At 39.6% G+C, this 27,858-nt stretch overlaps 2 protein-coding genes across 7 annotated transcripts in view; one reads left to right on the forward strand and one right to left on the reverse strand.

The window, feature by feature from the left end:
- The window catches only part of SCFD2 (sec1 family domain containing 2), a 189,196-nt gene extending 187,083 nt beyond the window's left edge, over nucleotides 1-2,113 (reverse strand). The window contains exon 1 of the mRNA XM_005518016.3: nucleotides 1,378-2,113. Coding sequence (XP_005518073.3) covers nucleotides 1,378-2,113 — 736 coding nt within the window. The remainder of the gene's footprint in view (nucleotides 1-1,377) is intronic.
- A 3,388-nt stretch (nucleotides 2,114-5,501) lies between these two features.
- FIP1L1 (factor interacting with PAPOLA and CPSF1) overlaps nucleotides 5,502-27,858 on the forward strand; it is a 39,264-nt gene continuing 16,907 nt past the window's right edge. For 3 of the 6 annotated variants that reach the window (XM_088056667.1, XM_014262280.2, XM_014262285.2), the window contains exons 1-11: nucleotides 5,502-5,611; nucleotides 6,298-6,337; nucleotides 8,689-8,746; nucleotides 11,365-11,468; nucleotides 13,724-13,785; nucleotides 14,005-14,112; nucleotides 15,253-15,383; nucleotides 15,657-15,725; nucleotides 17,933-18,042; nucleotides 25,613-25,706; nucleotides 26,672-26,825. In XM_088056667.1, the coding sequence (XP_087912793.1) occupies nucleotides 5,530-5,611; nucleotides 6,298-6,337; nucleotides 8,689-8,746; nucleotides 11,365-11,468; nucleotides 13,724-13,785; nucleotides 14,005-14,112; nucleotides 15,253-15,383; nucleotides 15,657-15,725; nucleotides 17,933-18,042; nucleotides 25,613-25,706; nucleotides 26,672-26,825 (1,012 nt within the window). In that variant the 5' untranslated portion in view covers nucleotides 5,502-5,529. Of the gene's footprint in view, nucleotides 5,612-6,297; nucleotides 6,338-8,688; nucleotides 8,747-11,073; nucleotides 11,079-11,364; nucleotides 11,469-13,723; nucleotides 13,786-14,004; nucleotides 14,113-15,252; nucleotides 15,384-15,656; nucleotides 15,726-17,932; nucleotides 18,043-25,612; nucleotides 25,707-26,671; nucleotides 26,826-27,858 lie in introns of all 6 variants that reach the window. The other 3 variants (XM_014262292.2, XM_014262299.2, XM_088056668.1) reach the window with 2 other exon arrangements.

Consider the following 27,858-nt stretch of genomic DNA (forward strand, 5'->3'; position numbering starts at 1 on the left):
AGACAGACCGGCTGCAGGGTGCAACATTGTACCTAGTACTTGCTACATGACACGTGGTGGCAAAAACTTACGACCTGAATTACTGACTACAAACAGAACCAGGCCCATGCATGCCACCAGGAGGTATGTACGACTGGGATGGCAAATGTAGTCATTCCTTTATCAACACACATATGTACAGAAACACCTTCAGGCATATAGATATGGCTAAGGGTTACACAGAGACGTGTATCTGCTTAGACAGATATAAAGATAAGAGTGACAAGTAGATACACTAGATACCTCACAGCAATCCATAAGGCTGAGTCTGAAACATGCAGACAGTTTCCTTCACCCCTCATGCCGGCAAACAGGTACAATTAAGATTTATAGTTTGCAGCAAAATGGAAGTGCTAGAAACAAACCTTTGGATTTACAGCAGAGCCTTCTACTTTACTCTTCATTTCTATGACCCACTGGGCTACAAGGGTGTGTAAGCAACCATCGTGGCCACAGGGTTAAACGTGCTCCCAGTGTTGCCAGATGAAGAACTGTTTGCACACCTGGTGGCTTAATACAGTGATTACTCTTCAAACCACTAGCCTGTGGAACAGAACCGCACACCGCTTTTTCTGTAAGATCATGCTAAACACAAACCAAGAACAGGAGAGTAACCAGCTCAGTTATGCCAACGTTCCTCCTAATTTGGAAACCAGCACCAGTTCATTGGGCAGCTAAGTATGACTTTGGGGTCACTGACCTCCAGGGACCACCACTTAACCAAACCATTTCAGCTATTTCTGCATGAAAACATACACCTGGTATTAGGGGTATTGGCACAGCATTTGGGGTCATGGAAGCAGCCTGTAAGGTACTTTTCCAAACAACTGGATAATGTGAGTAACGGATGATCTGGATGCTTGAGAGCAGTGGCTTTTAATCCAGGAAGCATTAAATTGACACTGGGACAAAAGATTACAGTACACATATTCTGCATGGTAATAGCTGTCTTGGGACAGAAAGGAGGATATTGAGTATCACTAGCAGAATTCTGGAACACCAAGTTTTCCTACTGGAGCAGGATGATGTGGAACTTCCAGTGACTTCTGCTTTGAACCCAGCCGTGTTTCTCCAAGCTTCAGAAGAAGCCCAGAGTTCTACTATGACTGCCTGGTAACCACTGAACACAGAGCAAGTGTACTCTAGCAGACCAGATCTCAAGAGTAATCCCACACAGGACCCAGAACTGGATATAGCGATGGGAGGAGTGCAGTACAAAGTGGAATATGGATTCTTGGTAACACCAGGTCACCAGAGCTCCCACTATCTGACACCCTCCCGATGGGGTGGGTATGGGCCCCTTAAAATAACAGCCGACACCAGCTGAGGATTTCTTACCAGCGAGGTCCAACGTCCTGTCCACGAAGATGACAGAGGCCTTGTTGGTGGCTGTCCTTCTCCTGTTTCTGGCTGGGGCGTAGCTTGCCAGCTCAGCGGCGATGACCCTGCTAAGGGCTCCCACAGCAAAGCTCTCCTCCCGCAGGCCCAGGCCGGTGAAGAGAGAGTCGAGGTCACTTACCAGGGCCCGCACCGCCGCCCGCAGCTCGGCGGGCAGCGCACCCAGCCCGACATCTGCGGGGCCGGGGCCGCCGGGGCCGTGCAGCGGCGGGAGGAGCGCTGCCAGGGCGGGCAGCAGGCAGAGCTCCGCCGAGACGGGTGCCAGGAGCGGCGGGTCCCGCAGCACCACCTCGACGAGGCCGCCCTCGCCCGTCCACCGCCGCAAGGTCTCCTCCAGCTCGGCCGCCCCGCCGCCCTCCGCCTCGCCGCCGCACACCAGCACGTAGTGCCGCACGGTGCCCTGCTCCAGCACGCCGCGCACCGCGGCCGCCGCGCCGCCCCGCAGCGTCCCACTCAGCACGAACACGACGCAGGCCGCCCCCGCCGGCACCGCCGCCTCGGCGGACAGCGCGCTGACAGCCCGCGCCCCGGCCGCCAGCAGCTCGCCCGCCCCGCCGACCCAGTGCAGAGCCTCGGCGGAGGGCGCGTCCATGAGCACGGCGGCACGGCGCGCCCGGGCCAGCGCAGGCTCCCAGGCTCGGCGGCTCAGCTGCCGCAGCACCTCCGGCACCGCCATGGCGGTGACAGCCACAACACGCCGCACGTGCCGGGCGCGCCGCCGGCGCCGCGCGATGACGTCGCGGGCGCGGGTTGGCTGCGGGCCGCCGGGGCGGGGCGCACCCGGGCCTCGGTGGGCGCTGCGGCTGCTGAGGGTCCCCGGCTGTGCCACCGTCCCGCAGTGTCACCGTCCCGCAGTGTCACCGTCCCTCCATGCCACCGCCCCGGCTGTGCCACCGTCCCGCAGTGTCACCGTCCCGCAGTGTCACCGTCCCTCCATGTCACCGCCCCGGCTGTGCCACCGTCCCGCAGTGTCACCGTCCCGCCTGTGCCGCGGCCTGCCTGGGTGACACCGCGGGACCAGCTGCTTCCCCGGCACTTTAAATGTACAGCACCCGAGAGGCGAAACTTTCATCACTGCTCCTTACCCTACTATTGTGATTTATTAGCAAAAGGCTTTGGTGGATGAGCTGGCAAGACGGAGTAATCTTCCTCAGTAAATGCGACTTTTCTCTGTACAGTTAGAGATGTATGACAAATCAGTTTAATTCCATTTTCCCCTCTTAAAAGCTCTTGATCTCGAAGTCAGTTTCAAAGCTAAGGAGAAAAAACGCCATAACAAGCATCGGCAGTTTTTCCTCCCCAGATAATGGATCGCTCAATTGCAAATATGTGTTCTACACTATTCACTTGGACAACCTCCTTGGCACACAGTGAGGAAGGTGCCTTTTCTGACATAGCAGGATTATCAGCATTAATAAAGAGATAAAATACTTAATTCGTTCACCCTCCATCTGAACTGGTGTTCTCATGTCTCTAACAGATTCAACTGTTTTCAGGAAAACATGAAAAACATGAGTAATGCTGAATTCACTAGATTTCCAGTAATTAAATCAGATCCTTTCCTTTCAGTGTTCTCCACTGACATTTCTACTCAGATGCATTCTTCCCCATCTTTGTGCTGTTCTAGCACCAATCTGTTATTTTAACGTTAGGTCATATAGGTTCATGATGCTAGAAAAATATGTAAGTTAATACCCTTCTTGACTATTTTGATTTGAAAAATGAACGCTAAGAAAGGATGGGGGATAGTTAACCACCGGGCCCAAGAGTTTATAAACAAGTAGAACTATCCTTCTCTCAGACTGAACTACCTCAGAGATTATGTATCTCTGAGTTTTTGCTTTATAGGCGAGTGCCACAGACAAAAACTAGATAAATAATGGTTTGCCCAACAATTTAAAAGGGGTTCTGAACCTTTAAAACCATTAAAAAGGGGAGGGGAGGTGAGCTGCCCTCCTTTAAAAGGTTGTGGGTTTTTTTCAGATATTATTGTCAAAACATCAGATTTTTTTAAGAAAGTGAATAGTTTTTTACTTTATTAATACTGTACAGATTGCAACTAGTTCTGCATATGCCAGTGTTGAAAGAAAAAATTACTTGCCAGAAGACTAAATGAAGTTAATCAGTTTAAAGCACAATGGTTAAATTACGAAACAAAATGATCTAAGTAGTTTTTACAGCTTATTTTATCCCTTGTGCAAGGTGACAACTACTGTGTCAGAAGAACTGGTTCCCATAAATTGGTATCTTTTTGTGGGTTTCTGGGGTGTAACCTGTGAGTGAAGATGGCAATGCAGCTTGCAAAGATGCATTCTGTCTTCAGCCTTTCAGCTACTCTAAGTCTTAGAAGAAAGAGTTTTTACAAGCCACAACCATTCAAAGTGGATTTTTCTATCACCACCAGCTCTGTGTGATTTCTCCTTAAAGGTTTGTACAAGGAAAACTGCCTGGAGGATCTGCATTAAAGTATTTTAAAACATTTTTTGTTCTTAGCCTACTCTTGGTTTCTATTTGTTGGGTTTTTCTCAAACATGGTTTCCTTTCTTCTTCTTTCTTTCTTTCTTCTATGTCTGCAGCCAAAGGAAACTATTCAAATTCTGCTGTGTCATTTCATATTAGCCAGAATTGTCTTAAATGGCAAAGTAAACAAACTGTAACAAAAATTCAGACACTGATCTATGAAGAGGTACTACACATACACATTTGTCTTATGAGCAACAAGTGTCTCAAAATGGTGAAAAATGCCTTTGCTGATTCCACAACTATTTGTATAAAAAATTAAATAGCAAGACAAAAACCTATCCAACTACATCACACAATTCATTATCTGTACACAATACTCAGACATTTAATTTTAAATAAAAAAAGATTTTGAGCGGGTTGGTTGTTCATGTGAACTCCAGTGAAATGTCATGCCATATATGAAACTTTCAAATAAGCTTCTCTATGTAGGCAATTCAAATAAGTTCCCCCCACTGAGAGTTGTGTTTATGTTACAGTGAAGTCCTCTAGTCTGATTTTCCCAAGCTGTGAAAAGCAAGGTCCTAATTTAGTTTTCACATACATCCTGAAACACCACAAGCTCCATTTGTTCACACAACTGTTTGAAACTTGTTTGGTCAGTTGTCAGTACTTAAATTTTCTGATGCATCTTGCAGTTGTTGTCTAGCATTCACAGAGGTAAAGTGAGCAAATCACCAGGAAAAATGGCTCACTACTCCCCACCGCTTTTAAAACAGAATTAATGAAATTCATAGAAACACTTTGAACATAGAAACACTTTGAACACAGGAACACTTTGGAACACTCACAGCACACTATGAATGTTAAACTCTACTGTACCTAAAAACAAAATCAGGAAATTTGTGGAGGAAGAAAAAAATCTATGAAGAGTTTTAAACCTAAAATACTACATCCAGCGGGGACAGTCCCTGAGCCGAGGGACAGTGCTAGCAGAAGCAGCGGCGTGTTTACCCCGTGGTTACGCTCCCCCGGCAGCTGCCATCAGCCGCCAGCAGATGCACGGCACTGGAGTGTGTGTGCGTTTAGCCAAGTTCTGCTTCTGGAGATACACAAGGATGTTCTCGAGGAGATGGCCATGCTGCCGGTGAACCCTGCTGAAGGGACGGACGGGCGTCCAGGGACTCCGGAGAGCACAAGGACCACCGAGAGCAAAGGGCAGCGAGAGGAAGGGAAGGCGGCTCTGGCAGCGCGCCTCGGGAGAGCGGCGAAAGCTCAGTCGCGGTGAGTGGCAGCGCACGGACGGTGTCCGGCCGGCTCTGCGGGAGGGCAGTCCCGGGGCCGGGCCCGGCCGGGCCGCCCCCCGCAGCCCGTGCCCGGGGCGCCGCGGGGCCGGGCCGGGCCCGCTTCCTGTGCGTGCCACTCACGCGGGGGGGAGGGGAAGCGCCGGGCGGCGGCGGCGGCGGATCCTCCGCGAGAGGCCGCGTTGGGCGTTCGCAGCCGCCCGCCCGTGCACCGCCTGGCCGCGGCCCGAGGCGCCGGGGGAGCTCGGGGGCGGCGCGGCGCGGCGGGGCGGCCCGGCGGCGGGAGGCGCTGCCGGGGCCGGGCCCGCGCGCCCCGCGGGAGGCGGCCATGTCTACCGGCGAGGCGGAGCGGCTGTCGGCGGACGCCGATGCGGCCGCCGGGGACGAGGAGGAGGAGTGGCTCTATGGCGGTACGGACCTTCCCCGACCCCCGTGCCCAGCCCGCCTCCCCAGCGGGCCGGCCCGGCGCCGCCGCCGCGGGGGGGCCGTGCGAGGGTGCGCAGGCCGCGGCGTGCGCCGCCTCGGCGGGCCGCTGAACAAGGTCCCCCAGTCCCGCCGTCCCCGTGGCTGCGCAGCCCCTTCACTCCTCCCGGCCAGTCCCCCGGTGGCGACGGCTCCCGGCCCCTTCCCCTCCCCGGTCTCCGCTGCCGGTGCCGTGGGCCCTCAGCCCGGGCCGCGCAGGCCGAGGCGTGCAGGGCCTCAGCGGCGAGAGCCCCGCGTGGTGTCCCTGCCCCACAGGCAGCCCTGGAGGGACCGAGCTCTCCCTGGTGCTCTCCTGCCCGAGTTCCCGGCGTTGAAGTACTGAAACAGGCTTAACCTTTTATGTATTAACTTTTTCTACAACTTCAGGGACTGTCTTTACTTTCAGATATTAATGAAACATAAACTAAACCTTGCCCATGTGGTGGACCTGTCAGTGCAGAGCACTGCGAGCACTCAGGGGTCTGCTCGACTGATTTCACAGTTGAAATGTTACAAACATGTCCAGTAGTAATCTGAAGACTTGCCTAATATTCTACCTGCCAAGATAATCTGTCACAGTTGATGCCCTAGGGATTTTATTCTTAAATATTGTGTTTCTTTTCTCTTATGGTAGATGAAAATGAAACAGAGAGACCAGAGGAAGAAAAATCTGGGTGAGTATCTTGACAACTGGAAGCCATGTAGCATGGCTGCAAAAAACCTATGTTCACTACATTCTTCTTCCCAGCTCATTGAAAGTTGATAGCACCTGAACACACTCTGCTGTCTTTGAAAATGTCCTTAAGATAGTATGCTTGTACTTCGCTTTTCTGGGAAATAGCTGTACCTGTGAAATTGGGTCGCTTAAGTATGAAAGTTACTTTAACTGTGTGGACAGCAGTAACCCCTCACAAAATGTCCACAGGTCTTTTATTTTTGTAATCATTGTGCTTTGTGGTCTTAATGATGGATCACAACTTGTTTGAGATAATTTAGCAACTGAAAAACATCCTGTCTCCCAAAGAGTTTGCAGTGTAATTACAGAAACAGGAATACAAAGAAGCAGTGGAAGAGTACTGGATAGTTTGATGTACATCTAAGAAGATCACATTTTCTTAGGCTTTTGGTTTATTGTTTTTTTTACCAGTGAGACAGTATTTGAAAGAGAAACTTAGGAAAGCTTTGGAAATATTTGAGGGGAGCCTGCTTGAGTTACAAAGAGCTCTATGAGAGCATGAAGATGCTCCCTTGAAAATCTAACAAAGTTAATGGAGATTAGTAATGAAGACTGACTGGAAAAGGGCAGTCACTTGTGCTGAATGAAGGAAATTCTCATACTTGGTAAAATATGGAAAGTATTGATTGTCAAGATATATTAAACAAATAAAGGGAAAATCAATATATGAAAGCATACATTGTTGTTTTCTATAGATGTTTCCATTTATTCAGTGAGAACTCTTGCATTTAGTTAGCCTTGGTGGGCTGCTTGTTTGTAAGATTGCTCAGTTGCTCTTTTGAACTCATGTCAGCTTTTGACAAGCACAGAATGACAAAGCAGTAATGACCTCCACCACATGACTACATATGATATCATTGTGAAGCAGCTATAAAGTGTAATTACGTGATTCCCAATATTTCTGTAGAATAAGAAACAGTTGTTTTCTTTCACTTTTTCCATGTCACTTAATAGATTTTTAGACCTGCACTTGTCTTGAATCCCATCTCTTCCAGGACAAAGTTATTTATTTGCTTTTTCGTTATTTACTTGCTCTTTATTTAGAAGCTATTCCATATCTGTTGATTCCTTATTTTCAGTTACCTTTTCTTGACCTGGCATCTTTGTCACTATTACTGTTATTTAAGAAAATTATTTGCATGGAGGCCAAAATGATCTCTAGAAACAGCATACTCCAGTTTCTCGTCAGTAGCATCTACCTTGGCATTTGGCTCTCTCAATGCATAGTTTTGGACAAAACGCATAACAAATATTAACTTAACGCATCTTAGGAGTTGTGTTTGGAACTGTGGAAGTAGGGGGACAGTTCAGCTGTTAAAAGCTTTGGTCTCTGGCCTCTCAGTTTTGGCATTGTTTATACATACAGAAATGGTGAGGTGTTATTCAGGTTCTGTACCTAGTCTGTCATTTTACCAGATGATGAAGCAAAATGATCTAGCCTGAATCCCGAGGCAATAGCTGGGCTTTATTGGGTGCAACACTCATGGGAGTGTTGCCAACAGAGTATGGGGTTAGAATCACTCTATTCAATAAAATTGGCAATTGCACACTCTGTTTCAGAAATACCTTTTCAGTGAAAGAATATTGTTTATAGATGTTTCCCTGCTTACTCTGCTATTTGTTGCGCAGCATCCTAAGAGCTAATGGGACTGTGCAAGTTAAAATATTGCTGTGCGGGAAACAGTAGAAGGTAGGCTCAGTGAGACAGCTCATTTGCATGGATGTCACAGTACTCATCCTTTTAGATGGACCAGTAGTTTTAAATTTTTTACAGTTCTCAGTCTACAGTTAAAATATAAATGATTTAGTAATTGAATTGTAACTATTCCTTACAGTAGAAGATAATTTCACAATGCTGATGTGGGAATTCTGTTTCAGTGAAACATTACCTATGGGTGTTTAAATGTTTTTTTCCATTATGTTTTTGAAAACTGTCAGTCTGCAGAAAAAACCCAAACAACTTATTCTCCCTTCATACGTTACAAAGTATTTCAGTTTGATTTCAAAAGAAGATCCAAGTATAATGCCTCATTATGTCTGACTATTCTACAAACATCCAGTTAGTGTGATTTATGATAGCTAAATATTGCTAGTATAAAGTTATATTCATCTAGATTGTTTTTAGTAAGTCAACTTTGTTTTTTAATTAATACAGAAGACACCTGGAGCTTTGGCTTTTCATCTGGAATGATGTAGCAAAGCTTTTTCTTTTCATCATTAGCTGATACCTGTGAAATAACATGTGCATAAATACCTAGTTTCATCTTTTCCTATTTGTTTTTGTTTAAGTGCTCCACCCCCACCTGGAAGTGAAGAGGAAGCTGCAGAAAATGGAGTTGTGAAAACGGTAGTTTTAAACATGTTTTGAAATACTGTTTACATATGTTTTGATTCAATGACTTACTGGGAATTCATAATTTGACTAGGACTTATATTTAAATGATTTAATATCTAGATGTACACCTTTTTTTTTCTAAAATGTGTTTGTGATCTGCCAAAACTGTAGAAATTACTAAGTTAGGAAATCAAATTTCCAGCTGCAGTCCACTTTTTAAGTGTAACTTACAGAAAATAAATGAATATTACTCCAGGTGTTTTTGGGTGGACATAAAGATGGTGCTAGAAGACACCTCTCTTTTCTTAGAGACATCCTTTCCAAAATGATGGTCTGTTTTTTCTCAGTGATAAGAAAATAAAGTCCTCTGATCCTTTTTCTTTTTTTGAATGTGATAGACAAGCACCATTTGCAGAACTATGTGAAAGTGTGAACCAGGAGATGATTACACATGCCTTTCAGAGGCAACACTTGCTTTGTAGTAGTCTTCAATGCTTATTATGTCTGATAACATCAGTGTTAGTATGATGAAGGAAAGGACCAAGAAATTAAATTTACAGTTGGTGTGTTGGTTAAAGGATTCAGGTTACTGTCAATGGGAAAAAATTAAGTATGAGAAGTCCTATGAGAAAATTGTAGTTTTGCTTCAGTGGGACATTTTAGCTTATATCTTCCAAGAAATAACTTTAAGTGATGCAGAAACCATTACTGAGATATTTGTGCACGTTTCAAGGACTGGCCTCTTAAAAAAAAAAAAGAAGTACTTTTTTTACTGTATCTCTAACACTTTATTTATGACAGGCATTACAGTGTATTTAAAATTAGGGAAAAAGTTACTAAAACTTTGGAACTTATTTCAGTTGTTTAAACTGAAAAGCTACTTAAAGTGCATCAAAGGTGTTTGTATTTCTGGAAATCCTTATAGGGTCAGTTTTCTTGTACTTGCATGGGTTTTTATTTTTATTTTTTTTTTTTTCTATATAAAGCCTGGCATTGTTAGGTTATCATTAGAATATCTCCACAAAATTGAGAACTTCATGGTAAATGGTGTCCATGAACCTTCAGCAGCAGCTTAGAAAAATGGGTGTCGTTCAGGTTGGTGGAATAGGAACAGGTGAATATTTCTCTGAGGAGGGAACTAAGAAATCATTGATTATAAGTGAAGTGGGTTTTAGTTGGAAAGGTACATTGTCCAGACAAAGTTTTATTTCCTTCTTTGATGCCTTTTTAATGGTGTCTGTGTGGGTTGCCTGGTGAATGATGAATTTGCACTTTTCAGCCATACCGATTTGAAAGACTGTCTTCAGCTGTCATTTACCCAGTATCCATACTGATCTAGACTTAGCCTGTCTTCCCTACCCCAAGCATAGACTCTTCATCATTATGAAATTGAATTTATGTTGTGTAGTGAGGATGAACTGCGTTCCAACATCTTATCATCTAAGGAGCTGATGATTTTTGGTGATTTTTTAATGTACCAGGCAATTTAATAGATGATATAGTGGACAAAGGCTAGAAGTCAGCTGTGCATAGATAACTGCAGGCTGCCAGGGCAGAATCAGCTTGGCTTCCATGTGTCCAGCCTCTTGCTGAAGGATTCCAAGATGTGAATAAGGGTGATTTGGCTGGAAAAGTTCACTTGGATTTCCCAAAGTTTCTGAAGAAGCTCCTCACCAAAGGATTTTACAAAACTATGCAGTTACAGAATAAGTCGTACATGGATAACTGATTTTAGCTGATTTGTAATAGATAGCAAACAAAGGGTAGAAATCCAAGTTATGTTCTCACAGTAAAGTCACCTCCAGGGGGGATTCTCTGGAATTTTGTGCTTAACCTGTGCTGTTTAATGTGTTTACTTGGAAAATAACTAAGTTGTGGAATCACAAGCTTTCTGATGATACAAAGTTAATTGAGATAGTAAGATCAAGGCCTAACTGTGAAGAGCTGGCTGGTTAATACATGGTTATTGAATTCTGCAAAGAAAAAGGAGAGTGATGTTCATTGTGAGGAAAAATACAGATCTACAAATAAAATGGTCTGAATGAATCATTACCACTTAGGAGAGAAATATTTAGTTCTAGTGCTAGTCTGGAGTCTAAAAAGCTCAATCTGTCATACAGCCTACAGCATGCTCTTGTATCTGATTTTTCTGTCTGTTGCTGAAATATTTTAAGTATTTTATGTAGCTTACTTATGTTAGGAGCTAAATAAATTTCTCCAGTGTTCATGATCAACTGAAAAAACGTTTACCTGAGTTATGTTGAATATATAATTGATGATGGCAGGAAGCTTCTCTTGCATATATTTTATTTCTTTCCTGAATGACAAGGTAAGAATAGAACCAGTGTGTATGACCTAGCTAGAGGGAAAAAGGATACTAGATAGTGGAAGCTCTTTTATGCTTGAGAAACTGAACCTAATATTAAAGACACTTCTCTTTTTTCGTCCAGATGTTTCAGATACTTGTAACCTCCTAAATTTACTGTTAATGCTACTCAATTCTAATGTCTAGGAAGGGGAGAATTTTCTTCTTTCAAAGATTTCTAGAATGGGTAGTTTTGTCTGGATTGTGTTTCCATTGTGAATGTAAGTGCTTTTGTCTAAGCAATGATTTTATTTTTTTTTTGTAGAAGACGGCAGAGGCCGAGGATGACAGTGATAGTGATAGTGATGATGACGAAGATGATGTTCAAGTCACTATAGGGGATATTAAGACAGGAGCGCCACAGTTTAGGTAAGTTATTTACAGACATTAACTGGGGAAACTTTTGAGATTATATTTAACTATTAATGCAGTCTCTTTAATACTTGCCATTTACGTGCCTTTTTAATATTTATATATTTTTATTATTTTTTATCTTTTCCACATATTTGCCATTTAATACTTGCCAAAAATGTCAGATTGTGTGCACAATTATTGTCAATTAAGAATTTTTTCAGCTCTTTAACAATGTTTTTAATGATACAGTGGCTTGAAAAAAAGTGAAATAAAATCAGTGGAAGACAAAGAAGAGTTTTGTACGAGTTTAAATTGTGTTTTCAGATTTTGAGAAATAATTGTATGAAATTTGTTAAGGAGTGAGTTCTTTTTTATTAGGGAACGGCTATGTTATATAGCATTTTTGGGGTTGTTACTGTGACAGTGACATTTTGGTTGCAAAGGATAGAATGGCAAGAACATGAGAAGTCTTTGTCCCTCATCCTGTTTGTAGTGTTCTGATTAGACCTCTAGTTTCAATCCCTATTGATGTTCTCAAACAAGATTTTAATGTACTTAAGAATTGAGCTGTGAGTCTCTGGAGATTATTTCTCAAGATCATGGTTTAGGCATTTGTACTGATCTTGCTACTGTTATTGCCGCATATCCCTTCTGGTCTTGAAAAGGGACTTGTTTTCCCCTGAACACTTTTGTATAGTGCTAATTTTGCCCAAAATTATGAAATAATATTTTTCACTGCATGGAAATTTTCTAAGGGACATGGTTTACTTGTTTTTCTTGGCAATCTTAATATTTTTATGCTTATTAAAACCAGAGTTACTAGGGTGCCATTTCTTATTCAAAGTATAACAGGTCTGCAGGTAAGCCTGACCTATGTATATCATTGTGTTTTTAACTTTAGAATACAGATATTTACTGTTTGAAACAGTGTTTTTAAACTTTTTTGGGGTATTTCATATTCTAAAATACTGTGCAAATCAATGGAATAGAAAAAGAGCCATTTCTTCCAGTTCTTTATTCTTCTGCTTTCAATGCTTGCAGTATTCTTGTGGTCTAGGCAGTGACTTCAAATTTTGTAGTACTAAAGCAAAACTAGATTTATATTCTCAGTGGATTTGCCAATGCTCTTTCCATGTATGCAGGAAACAATGAGTAGATGATCCTAAACCTAATTGGAGTAGAAAGTTTTATATAGAAATGCCTATCTTCTGAAAAATCTTCTTTTGTGGTCATATTGGACAGAAAGTTCATGGAAGGGCAGAAAACTAAAACAAACAGAACATTGCTGTACATTTTAACTGCAATAGAGCAAGTCTGTTCCATAGGATTAAATAATTTTTCATATAGTAGTCAACTGCGGTTTAAAAAACCCAATAGATTGATTTGATAAAATCATGCACAAATACAGCGTGGCATATCAGAAGGCTTAATGTTTTGTGTCAGTTTTATGCTGTTGTAGCACCTGAAAGAAAGCTAGAACTGCCCAGAAATGGATACTGTAAACTATACCCTGGCCTTCTAATTATATGCTAATCTCACGATGTGTATAGGTCACCTGTGAGGATAAGTTACATTACACAAAAATGGTAGGGAGAGCTAGCTCTTAATGTTACAAATGAACAATACTGTAATTCCTAAGGTAGTTAAATCTATTCAGTAGTTAGGTTTCTGAGTGCATTTTTATGAAGAAAGCTCTGAAGTATTTTAGAAAGTGAAAAATTACATACTTTTCTGTTGCTCACTAGGATGGATGATTACTAGAAGTACATTGAAATAGCACTTCAATCATTTTAGAGAAATGCTTGTATTTTCCACTTCTGTACAGATTAAATGGAATGATTATGAAAAGAGAAAATTATCCATCTAAAGCCTTCCTTTTTTTTTATTTTATTTTGTTTTTACTCTAATCCCCAGACTGTCATCTGTATCCCTAAATGAACTGCATTTTTCCTTTCTCTCTCTTCTTCTGGTTCTGTCCATTCTTGTTTCTATCAAGGTCTTTATCCTTTCAACTCATGAGGAGTGACTGGGACTTGCTTCACTACTGTTTATTAGTTGGAGAAGTTGCTACTGAGCATAGAAAGGTACTCTCTCTTCCTCCTAGGCTGATCTCTTTACTTTTACAGTTACCAGCTTGGAAAGCTAGAGATTCAGGATGGTGATTGAGCCTGGGTCCAATATGTTTCTGAATCTAGCTATCTCTTGTTTTGTGTTTTCTTCTGGTTTAAAAGTTTTCTTTGTCTAATTCATTTTTTGTGAATTTCTTGAAGTTATGGAGCAGCACCTGTGAATCTCAATATTAAGGCAGGAGGACGAGCTTATGGATCTTCTGGTAAGAAAATTTACATAGTAATATTAAATATTAAAAAATAAGTTGAAAAAATAAGAACCTGGATTGTTTTGGATTCAGGAAGTGATTTTTGTTTTTAAAACTTGTTGATAAATTTGTCTGGCTTTTATTTATTTATTTTTTATTATTCTAAGTGTAATGCTACTCATAAAATTCCATTTGCTAGAGACAGAAGGCTCTAACTTCAACTTTTATTCACAGGTGCAAAAGTTAAAGGACTGGATCTAGATGCACCAGGGAGTATTAATGGTGTGCCACTTCTGGAAGTAGATTTAGATTCTTTTGAAGATAAACCTTGGAGAAAGCCAGGTAATGTCTGGTTTATGTTAACTCATATGTAGGTGTTCAGTACTTTATTTTAATAGTGATTCCTGTTGACTGCATGTAGATGTCATCTTACCTATCCCTCTGAGGTACTGTACAGCATCATTTGGAAGAAGCAGCTATGTTAGTTGTTGTTGCTGCCTGGTGTGCCACAGAGTGCTGGGGTGTGCAGTGTTTCTTAGCATAGATCCTCATCACATGTCAGGAGGAGGAGACAGGCCATTTTTTTAATATATGTGTATCCTGACCTCTCCTCAGAAATCTGTGTTTCTGTGGAGATTACTGCCATTGCTCTGTGCCATGGAACACAAGATAAAGCAAAATGGAAAATAGTTCTGGCAGGTTTCAGCATGAAGAATCTTGAAACGTAGCTGCCTGTGCTGGGTTGTGTTTACGCACAGACATCCATAAGCTTTGAATAAGAAACTGGGACTTGCTGCATGGACTTTCCATGAGTCTCCTCTTTATTGTCTCATTGGCTCAAGTAATTTGTCCAGACTTCTAATTATACCAGCATTGATTTGGTTTTTTAGTACCAGTACATCTTGCTGCTGCATGTAGGTTTTTTCTAGTGTTTGTATATTGCTTTGGTAATACAAATAGTGTCTACAAACTGGAAAAAAAAGAAGCCTTTGATGATTATCTGGTGTTTGAAATGTTAGCCGTATTAAATATATTCTGTGCATTTGAGTTACAACTGTTCTGTCTTACACTAAAAATACTTCATGGCATCAGAGGAAACCAGGAGCCAAAACAAAGTGAGAAGTCAAATACAGAACAAGCAAAACAAAAGGGAGCGGTTCTTTACTGAACATAAAGCAAATCTATAGATCTTATATTTATCTTGTTGTAAAGGTATTGGGATTATAATATCCCATGACATTCTCTACCCCTGGTCCCCACTTCATGATGCTAGGCAAGTTACTGTTTCTGACTAAATTTTAATGGTTTTACGATCTTAGCCGTGAATACTCTATGTCTGTTGATGAATTGTGCATTTCAGTTGTGGTTTTTTAGATCAGTAACTAATCAGTGTTGATGCTCTAAGTAGAGATGAATATATATTTAGTGGAGAAAAGATGAACTTTGTAATGTCCTAAAAAACATATGCTTCACTACTTAAAGGGGCTGATCTCTCCGATTATTTTAACTATGGCTTCAATGAGGATACCTGGAAAGCTTACTGTGAAAAACAAAAGAGAATACGAATGGGTCTTGAAATTTTGCCAGTTACCTCAACCACAAATAAAATTACGGTAAATAGTGCTTTTTTTGTATTGTACATGTTTTTTTCCCTGTAAAGCTGCTTGTGTGTCGTAAGCTTGTTCGCCCAGTTCAGTACATTTGTTAGAGTTTGCACCTGACTCCCTTCCCTGAACCTCGATTGCTACTGTGTTGCTTCACTGGCAATTGTGTGGATAGTGTGACAGAGAGCTACAGCTAGATTGCATCTGTTCCTTTACTGAGACTGTGGCCCATCATTTAAGAGTTGTGTGGTATCTTAATGGGCAATGTGTTATTTAACTTAGGCTGAAGACAAAGCTATGGAAGTAAGACCAAGTGCAGAGATTCTCGATGGCAGATACCATCTTTTTAAGGTGAATTTTAGTAAAATTTTGTTGGTTGCTCTCGTTTTTTTTGAGTATTGCTTCCCATGTCAGCAGGGACTGATAGAATAACAACTGATATGGACACAGCCATTATTTCATACTCTCATCTTACATCAGTGACTTTCTTTATACGTCACAAAATGTGGATTAAAAAGTGTTGCTTTGTTCATCACTCTTCTGCTAACATGTGAGTTAGTGGCCTGGTGAACTAATAAATTTCCCAGTGAAATGATTTTTTCTTGATGTGATGGTTTATTTCTAGTTGTAATGCATTTGTTTGTGCAGATTAAATAATTTGTGCAGATGTGGTGGGGAAGCTTTTGTAGACATGTTTGTTTTTCCTGTGGCATTGTAGCTCTTACTACAATATTTTGTAACAGTTATCCTTGACAGCTCTGATATGAAAATCGATCTTCCATATTTGTGTGTTATCCTTCTGGGGTTAGCTGACAATAAATCAAGTTATGTATAATAATTTTTCCATTCAGAAATGCTGGTTTTCAGAGAATAGAAAGACCTACATGACAGCATTTATCTTAAGGATTCAAAGTTTCTCATTTACTTGTTTGATCCTAAACTTGAAATTATAACACAAAGGTTATTTATTTTACCTATTCCTAATATGTAGTCATTTTTGTTCTTGAACTGTCTTTGAAGCAACTTGGAGTGGTTTCTTTCTTTTGTGTACTCCTGTCAATTGCAGATACAAAACAGTTAATTGCAGATGGGTGTTTTTGTTTTCTATTATATGCTACTTGAGGATATTCAGTTATTTTGATTTTATCCTCACAAGAATGGATCAGAAGGTTTCTGGGGCTTTATACCTTTCTTAGTTATTATTATAATTGTGCTGTGGGACAGCAGAAATAGCAGACAGTAGGAGTTAAAATTTGCAATTGACTGTAATGTTCTGAAATGTTCTGAAAGAAAAAGGATAAATAGTCCAACCCAAAACTTGCCCTATTTCCAGCTCAGTACTGACTCTGGTGATCAAACAGTACAGGTAATAATTGTATTGTAAGAGTTTGTCATGTTTTAAAAGTTTACACATAATTATTAATTTAATTTTCCTTCTCTTTTGAAAGTCTCATGTAATTTATATTTACATGTAATTTATATTAATCTCCTGCAACTGGCAAGAACGTCCCCTACATTTTCCAATTGCTCATTAATTTGTAGAAGTATTTTTCAGATAAATACTTAGACCTTTTCCCCCTCATTTTTCTGGATAGGAAACATTCATTCCATTTTTAATGAATTTTAACTGTTTATGTGTGTTTTTATGGATTTGGGAAAGATGTGCCTATGTTTACAAGTGAGGTTCTGCAGAAACACAGTAGTTCACTTGTCTACAAACTGTGAGAAAACAGCTTATACAATGTTACAGCATGAGTGAATTAGCTGCATAGGTTAATGCAGCTGTGTAGCTGGTACAGTGGGAGTGATTTTAAAAATTGAATCACTATATATATTTGTCCTTAATGCTAACCCACGTAGGTTTTTCTTTCACTTGTAGCTGCTGCTGAAGTAAAACAATACTTGATGTATTTGCACCAAAGGTTTTGCATAGCTTTAATGAAAGAAGTGTCTGGAATTTTGCTGTACTTCAGCCACAGCAGGGTGTTTCTGAAGTATTCAGTCTGAACTAATGAAAAGTCTTTTACAATTTGTATAACCCAGAGTATGAGATGACTTCCTGGTATGACTCAGAAATTAAGTAGTTACTAGATCTCACAATCAGTGAGGCAGATGGAGAATCCATTCAAGTTTCTTGTCTCGTGATTTGTTGGTAGTGCATAAGAGTCTTGTTAGATATCTCTGCTAAGATTAAGAAGATTTTTTCTCAATAGGTTTCATTCTTTAAAAAATTAAGATGTAATTTTTTTCATACAGGAAATTCTTCAAGAAAATCAGTTTGGTCTGTTCACATACAAATGAAATGCTTGGAAAATAAATATTTAAACTGTCTGATCTTCTGTAGCAATACATCCTCTGGCATATTGATCCTTATATATATTAAACACAGTACACAAGTAATACATCAATACAAAACACATTATTTTGCTAGCTGTGCAGAGGTGACAGTTTCTGAAATTCTTAATAAAGGTGGACTTTCTTTTTGTGTTGGCTATATGTTGAGTTTTGGAGCTACTACACTTGCAAGGGTAAACTAATAATGAAACATTATTTTGAAGGTACAGCAGGGCAGAACTGGAAATTTGGAGAAAGAGTTGGCAGTGCAGTCGACCAAACCTGATTTCACATCTCCTCCTGCCTTATTCAAATCAGGAATTCCAGCAAACAGGTCAGTTAGCTGTAACTCATGACCAAAAAACTCCTTCTGCTCTTACCCCTATGTCTGAAGTTTACAATTTTTGTAGGAACAAAAAAGGAAAGTATGTTTCTATTAAACATAAAAAAGAAGGGTAGAGATATTCTAATTACATTTAGCATAATCCCACATGAATACTGTGCTAGCTACATTCTTGGCTATTTGGGAAAAAGTAGAAAAAAGGGGAGAAAAAACAGCAAGACCAAGTAACAAGACAGTTACAAAAATCCAGTTGTTGATTTATGACACTGTGTTTTCTGTGTATAATTAAATCTGCCATCATAATATTTCTGGTTAGGGTCCTTAGGAGTATTAACTAACCGATTTTTTCAGTTAAACAATTGAATCTGACAGCTATGACTTTAACAAGTGGAAGAATTCCTGGGACCTAGTCTCTTTCTGCAAGGCAGCTTTGGTTTCTCCATATATGAATATTTTATTATATTTTCGTTAAAATCAGAGAAATTATTTCCTTACCAAGTTCCTTCTCCCAGACCCAGGCTTTAGTAAATTCTGCCTTTTATATCTAAGCCACTGCTGTTTGATATCTGGCACTTGGTTTAGGATGAATCCATGCTTCTGCTTTACTTTAGTTATTTAGCAATCCTGTTCAGAAATTTTGGTTCTGTGCCAATTAAAAGCCCTTGTATTACCATCATGCTACAAACAGTGGTAAGAAAGGTAGAACAGGTTGTACATTGTACACTTTCACTGTCAACCATTCAAGATTAGGAGCTATGACTTAGCACTGCATCCCTAAGTTCCTTGACTAATTTAGAGGCACTTGTGTTCAATTACTCCATCCTATAAGAGTCAGTTCAACACCCAAATGTATTTTTCTTTGGAGGGGGAAGTCAATCATACCCCTGCCTGCACTTTTCTTTCACTTCTAGAATATTCCTTCTGGTAGCCTACATTTTTCTCCAAGCTATCAGATTATGCTGCTCTGTGTTTAGTAGATTTTAGTTCTGTTTTTTTCTTTGTTAAAGATATGAGTAGAGTCTTCCAAACTTTATGCTAACCTCTGTAAATATTTTTTAAATTTTCTTTTCTGAATTGCTTTTAATATATGATGTTGTTGTAACAGAGTTCTCAATCTGGAATATATTGTTCTCAGGGTAAGGATTCCAAATCTATATCTAGCATAGGTTTTGTTAGAAGATTTCAATTCTTTGTTCATCTCAGTGGTGGACATAAAACCTCTAAACTACTTTTGGAAGTAATTAACAACCAGGATATTAAAATGTAGTCAAGTTTAAATTTGTAGAAAAAATGCATTGTGTGAAATTTTCAGTTGTGATGGGTGTGTCACTGTGTGACATTTATTTTGATGTATCACTTTGTGACACATCACATTGACAAGTGTATCACTCATGCATTCCAGTTGGTAGATGAGATTGTTTTGTATCTATTTAGTATGAATACTGTAATTATAAGTTGTTACAGTGACAAAACTGACTTCTTCCCTTATTTCATGCCTGCTCCTATGGATACACTTGCTTAAAATAGATTCTTCTGTAAAGAGAGATATTTCTACCAAGTGGTCAGATATAGTGTATGCTCAGAAGTCTGAGAGTACCTCAGTGAGTGAATATATATTAGTTGTGTAGATTATATATACTTCTACTTTAATGACTTTTCCATAATGCATCTACTATTTTCTGTTTAAAAGAGCCTCTATTATTAATTTCTGTATAACCAGGCAGTGTTTTATGGGGTTGGACTAATTTCTTTCTTCAGCTAAAGACTTTATTTTAGGTAGGCAGAAATTTTTCAGCAATACAGCTCTTTGATAATTTAAAATAATTGCCTTTATGCCATGTGGCATTTGCAATAGCCTTGTTGAGAAATTGCTGGAAGCATTTCTCATGTAGCAGTAAAACTTCTCTTGGCTTCTAGCGGCAGTTGATATATTTTGGGAAGGGGAGAGAAAACTGATACAATTTGGTATAGCAGCATTGGTGTGGGGATCAGTGAGAAAACAGAAAGACCTAGGTCATTTACCTTACCAGAAAAAGCAGCAGCTCTTCTCAGTCACAGACAAACACTGCCTCCAGAAAAGCGAGTTCAGGCATCAAGAAGTGGTAGGAACAATATAGAAGGGACCAATCATGGGAACTAAGGTAAAGGGGAAAACCAATTCAGGCTATGATGCGCATTTAACGTTTTAGTTCCTCACTTACTAGTCAGGGCTGTAATATTGCTTCATGGATGATTTTACACATGGACATTCCATTACATATAGCTCTTCAGTTGCCAGTCTGGGGACAGATAGTGATGTTTACTTTTTTGTTTGTAAACAAACATTAAAGTACTTTTGTGCTTATGTTTTACCTTTTTGATTTGAGTCCAGTTTATGTTTGCATGTGATTGCAAATTGTCTCAAAAAACCTCTGAGGTCTAAGCAATAATATTGCTTGTTACCAATATGGAAGCTGTAGCTGGTAGAATAGGAAGAGTATTATTGCTCACCGGCAAATAAATGTTGCTAATTCACTAGAATTGCATCCTAAATGAGTAATTCAAGGGCTTGTTCAAAAGCATATCTCTGGGAAATTTTGCTTGAATGATGGCTGTCTTAATCATAGCTGAGATATTAGTTGTTTAGAAATGACACCTGAATTTCTTGCCTTGATTCTGTGATACTTAGGCTGTTTAGTATTGTAAAGTGTTGCATAACCCTGAAGGAGGAGTTAGATCATAATGGAAGTAGTTTAGCAAATGGACATCATATACCAACAGTATGGTATAAAATAAAATATTTGTTCTCCAGAGAGAGTTAAAGGTTTATTGTGTGCATAGTCATAGTAAAAACCTGAAGGAGCCTCTTTTGACTACAATGCTTTCTAGACCATGAAGAGGAGTTTGACATATTTCAAATGTGTCCTAACCAACTGCTTCATAGAAGTATTTTGTTTTCAGACCTGTGCCTTTCCATATGTCATTTTTCAAGGACTGGGAGATAGTTTTTCTTTAGTAGTAAAGAAATAAGCATAGGTTTCATTTATAAGCTGGCAGCAAAAGCTTGTATTTTCTTATTCAAGTAATACCTATTACAGCTGTCCATCACAAAACTTTTTTCTGGCAGAAGTTGTTTGGCTTTTTAACCTCCCATTTATGCTTTTACAGCTACTAAAGTGTACATTACATTTAAATGGGTTTTGCTTTCAGAGAAATTAGCTCATCAGTGCAGTGGGCTGTTTAGCAGCTTTATCTGTGCTTAGGGCTTTCTGTAAACAGATTTTTTATAGAAAATGGATTTCTAATCTTTCATTTCTATGAAGAAATACCTGTTTCAGCCTTGCAAGACTAAGTGATGGAAACTCAGGTTATTTTGAAAAAAAATTGGGTTTTTATACAAGTGGTTTCTTTAGTAAATCTATTTGGTTCTTTTTCATATCAGTTAGTGGTGGGCTTAGCAGAGTTGAGGCTGTCCTCAAGAGGAGGAAAATAAAACATAAAATACATAAGCAAAACAAGGAAGAAGAGAATAAATATTGAAGCAAATATACATATTTGACTATACTATAAATCCACTAAAGAAATGTGGTATCCTGTAGTTTGTCAGATTCTGGAGAGTCATATAGGGGTGTTCCAAAAAGCAGCTTATTTATTTTATCTGTAGTAATGAACCTGGAAAGTAACTGAGTTTGCCTTCTTTATTTTCTTCTTCTTTTTCCCCTCTTTCTCTTTGCTCTGTAGAATCTAAGATCAGCTTGCCAAATGAGATTATCTTTCTGAATTAATCTCCATGGAAGTGGTATTCTTAGTGCAAATAGCTCATAAATTACCATTCTCTAATTAGAGTGAGATAACTCAGAGTTGCTGGAATGTTCCTTTCAAGCTACACTTTGTATGAACTCTGCTGTGGGATCATGTGCATCCCACACGTGTGGATTGCCTTTTTATGTTTCAGAGGATCCATTGGGAATTCATCTGTATCCCAGGTGCCTCGATTGTGTAAGGGACAAACCAAGCCCTTCCTTTTCTTTGCTTACAGCACTGAGACAGAAGCTGAGTATTGCCTGGTACTTACCACGACTCTAGATAATGTCTAGGGAGTCTTGGAGATTTCTCCTTGTGCCAGCTTGCTGTGGCTTAATGTGCGTGTGACTTTACATGTGATTCGAGGTTTCATCTGCTGCTTCATTTGCAGCTGAATCTGTGCTTTCTCTTGTTCAATTTCAAGCTCTTTTAGTGGAATTCTCAATGAAATCATTATTTTAATCTTGGAAAAAGAGAATTTGTCAAGTTCAAGGTATGATGGCAAATTCCTGAACTCATCCACCATTATGAAAAAATAATGTCTTGGCAATTGTTGGGAAGAACGGTGGACATAACATTATACAGCATTATTTAAATAATAAAGTGTAATCTCAGTGAGATTGAGTGAGCACAGATATACTCTTCAGAATCTAAAAAAATAAGTAAAACTCTTTATTTCGGTAAAATTGAAGTCTAGGAACCAGCTAATTGGTAGTCTAGGTTTGCTTCATTTGGTATTGCAATGGTGTGTTTGGGCTGCTTCCCAAACCAGAATTAATATTATTGTAATATGATTGAGGCATGTATTGCTTTAATGCCCAGTAGTCTTGCACTGGTGTCACTGTGTGTGTTTTCAGTGCTGATTCTAAGAATTGCTGCCAGTGTGCAAAAAGTAGAAGAGAGGAAAAGTCTAATTCTGCTGTGCACATCACTCCCAAGTGGAAGCCCTGTAAATCAGTGGAGTGAGCCGGGCAGGGGCTTTTTGCTGTAGAAGAGTGTCAGCTGTTACACACAAGGACTAAAGCTAGATAAAATGAGTTTTTAGGATATTGTTTAGATAATTAAGAGAGGATGCCAGTAATGGAGGAGAACAAGTGTCTTAGAACTCTAAAACCAAATGCACTGTCAGTGAAGACTGAGATGGTGAGAACAGTTGTTTTAACAACTGTTTTATAATACCTATGTTCTCAATTTAGTTACTTAAAGCAAAATAATAATCCAGTGTAGCAGTGTTGGAAGGCCATGCACGACCACTGGGGAAGTTTAGAAAAGTGGGTGTTCATTATCAGAACAATCTGACTTCTAGGGTGGGGTATTAGAAGACCAGAGAATTTCTTAAACTTCTATTATCATTGTGTAGTATGTATTGCTGTATAGTATATACTCTATTATTTTGCAGATATTTTCTCAGACTCTTGTACCGTTGTGACTCGATCTTCTCGAGTGTGGCCCGGCTAGCTCAGTGATGAGGTTTCTCTTCACTCGAGTTTCGAGCCAGCATATGTTTGTGGGGTTTACTGATTTTCTTCAAGAATCCAAGTCTATAGAGCGAGTAAAGAAATCAGGGGGGGACTCTCTCTCTGGTTTGCATTCCACAGTTTATTTCTGTAAAGGGGAATCCAAAGGACGAGAGACAAAGGATTTGGGGTCGGGGGGTCTCTTTTAACAGGGTTTCTCGGAGGGAGGGAACATCAGAGAAAGAACCAATTATTTTTCTCAGTTAATACATCTTACAAACTTTCTACAAATCAAGGTTACACACACTAAGATAAGAAATAACAGACACCAACTCCTTCAAATGCCCACAAAGGTGTAGGAGTATTCTCCACCGAGGGGCAGAGGAGGAGAGAGGGGGGGCTTGGTTTCCTGGCAACACAGGGGGGAAAGAAAGGGAAGGCAAGGTAAGCATGCCCTCTCAGCTTCCACAGTTTAGAGGCATTCTGGGACAGGAAAAAGTTACAAACTTCCGTGTTGGAAAGAAGGGTTCTCTTCTCCCAACCCCGTGCTTTCCTGGGCTAAAGAAACTTCAAGCAGCTGGAAATGCCAGCGGGGTCCTCTCTTTACTCTATCTGGCCTCTCTCGCCGTGAGGCTGAGGAGAGAAACTTCAGTAACCATGGTAACTTGACGCCAGGTAAACAGGAGAAAGAGAAGCTGAGGGTGGGGGGAGAATCACAACTAAAAGATGGGAAAAGATACATTTCAGGCTATCAACTACAACACCGTTGCATTGGTTTTTTTTGTTTTCTTTTTAACTCTAAACTGTTGTGCTTAATAAAATTGCTTTAACATTCAGGAGGAAGCTCTAAACACAGATACTGAAAAGCTCAGAGAGCAAGCATTTCTATCATCCTCAGTATGCAGTCTTCTAAGGAACTTCAGATTATCTCTGGGACATCCAACTGTTCCTTCATGCTCTAGTGTCTGCTGTGTCTTTTTCAGTTGCATTGGAATCTAGGTATCTGAGCTATTGGAGTCCAAGTTATCAGTCTGGCAGAACTCTTGAGCCTATAATTCTAATTTACAGTTGATCTCCCTAGTATTTGAATTCGTGTGATTAGTAGTACACTAGATGCAAAAAAGACAAGAACTTGTCTTCTGAAACTAGAAATACTTTTTCTTTGTGTGGATTTGTTTCTGTAGAAATTTCAGGAAGGTTTTTTTCCAGTCTTTTACTGTTATATATCATGTTCTTGGTAAATGTTATCAGTTTTATCTACTGTGGTTTCACTTATAGGTGAGACACAGATTTTGTACCTTTGTTTCTGTTAACCATAAGCACTGTAGTTTTGTACCTCATTTTCTAACAAAGTTGACTTAGGTGAATCCTACTTTTTAACCTCTTTTAGAAATCAAAAGTGGCCTGCAGAGCATGTAGAATCATAGACTTCCAGGGGTTGGAATGGACCTTAAGAATCATCTAGCCCAACCTCCCCTGCCATGTGCAGGGACATCTCCCCCTAGACCAGGTTGCTCAAGGTCTTAGTCCAACCTGATTTTTATAACTCTTAGCAGACAGGTTTTTTATGTACATTTTCTATAAACCTTGATTTCTAGCATTTTAGGGCTGCAAACAAGAAATTTCACTATACTTTAGATTATTCCTCTCTTCAGACTAGTGATTCCTGTTGTCACAAATATGAGGCTTTAGTTTTACTGGGTGACATTCAGATACTGGTCATATTTCCTGATCTGGTGCCTGGAGTACTTCTGTCAGTATATTTCCCTAAGGTTAATTTACTGAAGATTTTGAGAGATTGATTATACTTGGAATTTTAGTGTTTATGTTTTATGCTGGTATTTTTTTCTTCTGGCTTACGTTTGTTTGATCTTCCATGGAATCCTTCGTTATGGTTTCATGCAATTTAGAAATTACTTCTAATTAATAGCTTATAGCTATTTTACATTAGATTTTTGTGACACTTCTGCTTAATATATCATTTTCTTTCTGAAGTTTTGTGATCTTTTTGTTTGTTTGGATTTTGTTTTTTTTGTAACAGAGGAGCAGAAATACTGTTATTTATGGGGGGGAAGGAGACTTGTCAGCTTTTGTCTTTGCTTACCAAAGAACTATTTTTTGCTACATTGTTTAATTCTATACTCTTGCATAGTTCAGCAAATGCATCACCTTTAATGTTCTTCAGTCTTTTATGTTTTCTACAGAAGAAAGAACTTTTGACATTTAAAATAAGTCCATAAGGCTTTCTTCTCTCTCTTTTTCTTTTTTCTTCCCCCTCTTTCTGATTTTGCTTGTTGATTCTGGTTTGTCCTGTGTTGCAGGCGGATATCTGGCACAATAGATGTGATTGGACAGACCATCACTATCAGCAGGGTGGAAGGACGACGGCGTGCTAATGAAAACAGCAACATACAGGTTTTACGCTGCAGTTTTGCATTCTATTTTTGACTAGAATATATTTTTGCTTTCCCAGTAGCTTCTGACTAAAGCATCAGTGTATATGAATGAGTAATACAGAAGTAGCTTTAAGTCCAGGAATAAAGTTCTGGCAGTTACCGAAATATATTAAGATGAAATTTGATAAATTTCAGAAGAGGGATGTTTTGGTATACCTCTTACTGAAAAGAAATGAACAATGTTGCAGACTTACAATCCAGGAGACAGCATTGGCTCTGCTAGATCTGTGTGGGATTGTGTTGTTTATGGAATGAAAAGATAAATATTTAAACTGCCCATTTGTCCCCCTATACCTGCCAGACATTAATGCTGGAAGTGAAAGCCCCTTTGTATGCAGTTTGAGAAATTCTGCCTTTTAAAAATAAGGTGTGAAGGTAGTAGTTTTTTTTAAATTATATTATAGTGCTTTACCATAAATTGCAAGATTAGTCTTTGGTTTTAGTCTAGACTTTTATTATCCTGAGAATGCAACTAAATCTGCATGGAGAGAATACACTTCTCTCCTGAAGAATCAGAGAGAAGGATCAGGGTTGATTGGTACTCTAGTTGCCTTTCCATACCAATTTAGGTTGAGGTTAAACAGTGAAAATAGTAAGGTATTGTTGTGTTGATATTGACAATACTGCCATTTGTCTTTCATCAGATCTCAGAGCATTTAAGTAATTTATAGTCTTGGGTTTTCATGATTTTCATATTGATTTTTAAATATTTTCCATTATACTAGTTTAAGGTGTTCTTAGACCTTTAAATGTACTTGGCAAATATGGGACGCTGAATGTAGGTATGCAGGTAGAACTTACACCATCTGAATATGGGTCTTTAGGTGTGAAGTGATACTTTCCTATTTAAGCAACTGAAAGAGGGGAAGCCTGTCTTCTACCCTTTTCACATATCAATTGTAACTAGAGTTTGCTATTTTACAGGTTCTTTCAGAACGCTCTAATCCTGAAGTAGACAGCTTTACCAAGCCACCTCCATTTTTCCCTCCAGGAGCCCCACCCACTCACCTTCCACCACCTCCTTTCCTCCCACCCCCTCCAACTGTCAGTACTGCTCCACCTCTGATTCCCCCACCAGGTAAATATCCTGCACTACATAGGACATGCATAACAAGAGATTTGTTAACATCAGATTCTTGAGGTGCATTGTCTAGAATTTCATGTTCTGCTCTTTTCTTAAATGTATCTGTAAGGCAAACCCAGAAACTTATTTTTACTTTCTCAGTAAGCATAATCCCAGTTAATAAATACTGCTGGTTCTTGTGTTCTTGAAAATGTTTGAAGTGAGAAGCTGTTTTCTGTAATTCAGTAATTGTTGATGCAATTGAGAGGTACATGTTAACGCATCATTCTACAAAGTTTTGGACTAAAAGTATGGCATACAATGAATGTGTCACAAATTGGATTCTCTGATGTCTAAGGTCAAGACAGTAAGAGAAATTCTAATCCCCCTTTTCTCTCACAGCATGTATGAATTCCCAAAAGTCTGAAAAATATTGCATTTGCTCTGTATCCTTTCTTTAAGTTAGGAGTCTTATTAGTCTCTGATGTTTTCTTCCAGTGTTCTGTGTTGGTGAATCTTAGAGGAATCAAAGCTCTTTCAGAGCTCATCCCATTATTGATCTGTTTTGAAATTTACTGACATTTCCTGACATTTATTGAAATTTGACATATATGGAAATTTACTAGAAGTGTCATGGGCATTTGCACAAGTGGTGCAGTGACCTGTACTTGTCATTTTAAGACATTAAGTTCAAAAGGATTTGGCAAGAAACTAACAAGAATGGTCAGTGAGAAATTAAAATAGATGGAGAACGTTTTTGGTGTATTTGAGTAGGAAGTGAAGCATTTGTCTACAGAAGATACCGATTTAAGGTGGATCCTCTTTCCTTATTTTCTCCTGTTCCTTTAATTATTTTGCTTGACTTATTCTGAAAATCATGCTGAGCAGTTTCTTTGCTATTCTGCTTGCAGAGGAAATATTTTAAAAGTTTCTCTGTTAATTTTCTTATGTAGAAGTAAAGAAGTAACATTTGAGTGCAACTAGTATGAGCTTTTATAGGGTTTAAATCCTCATAGAAGAAGTTGCTTCTTCAATTGCCCCTCCTAAT

Source organism: Pseudopodoces humilis, chromosome 6 (assembly GCF_049639895.1).
Source record: "Pseudopodoces humilis isolate 2021_Gansu_Grassland_sample_001 chromosome 6, ASM4963989v1, whole genome shotgun sequence".
NCBI lineage: Eukaryota > Metazoa > Chordata > Aves > Passeriformes > Paridae > Pseudopodoces > Pseudopodoces humilis.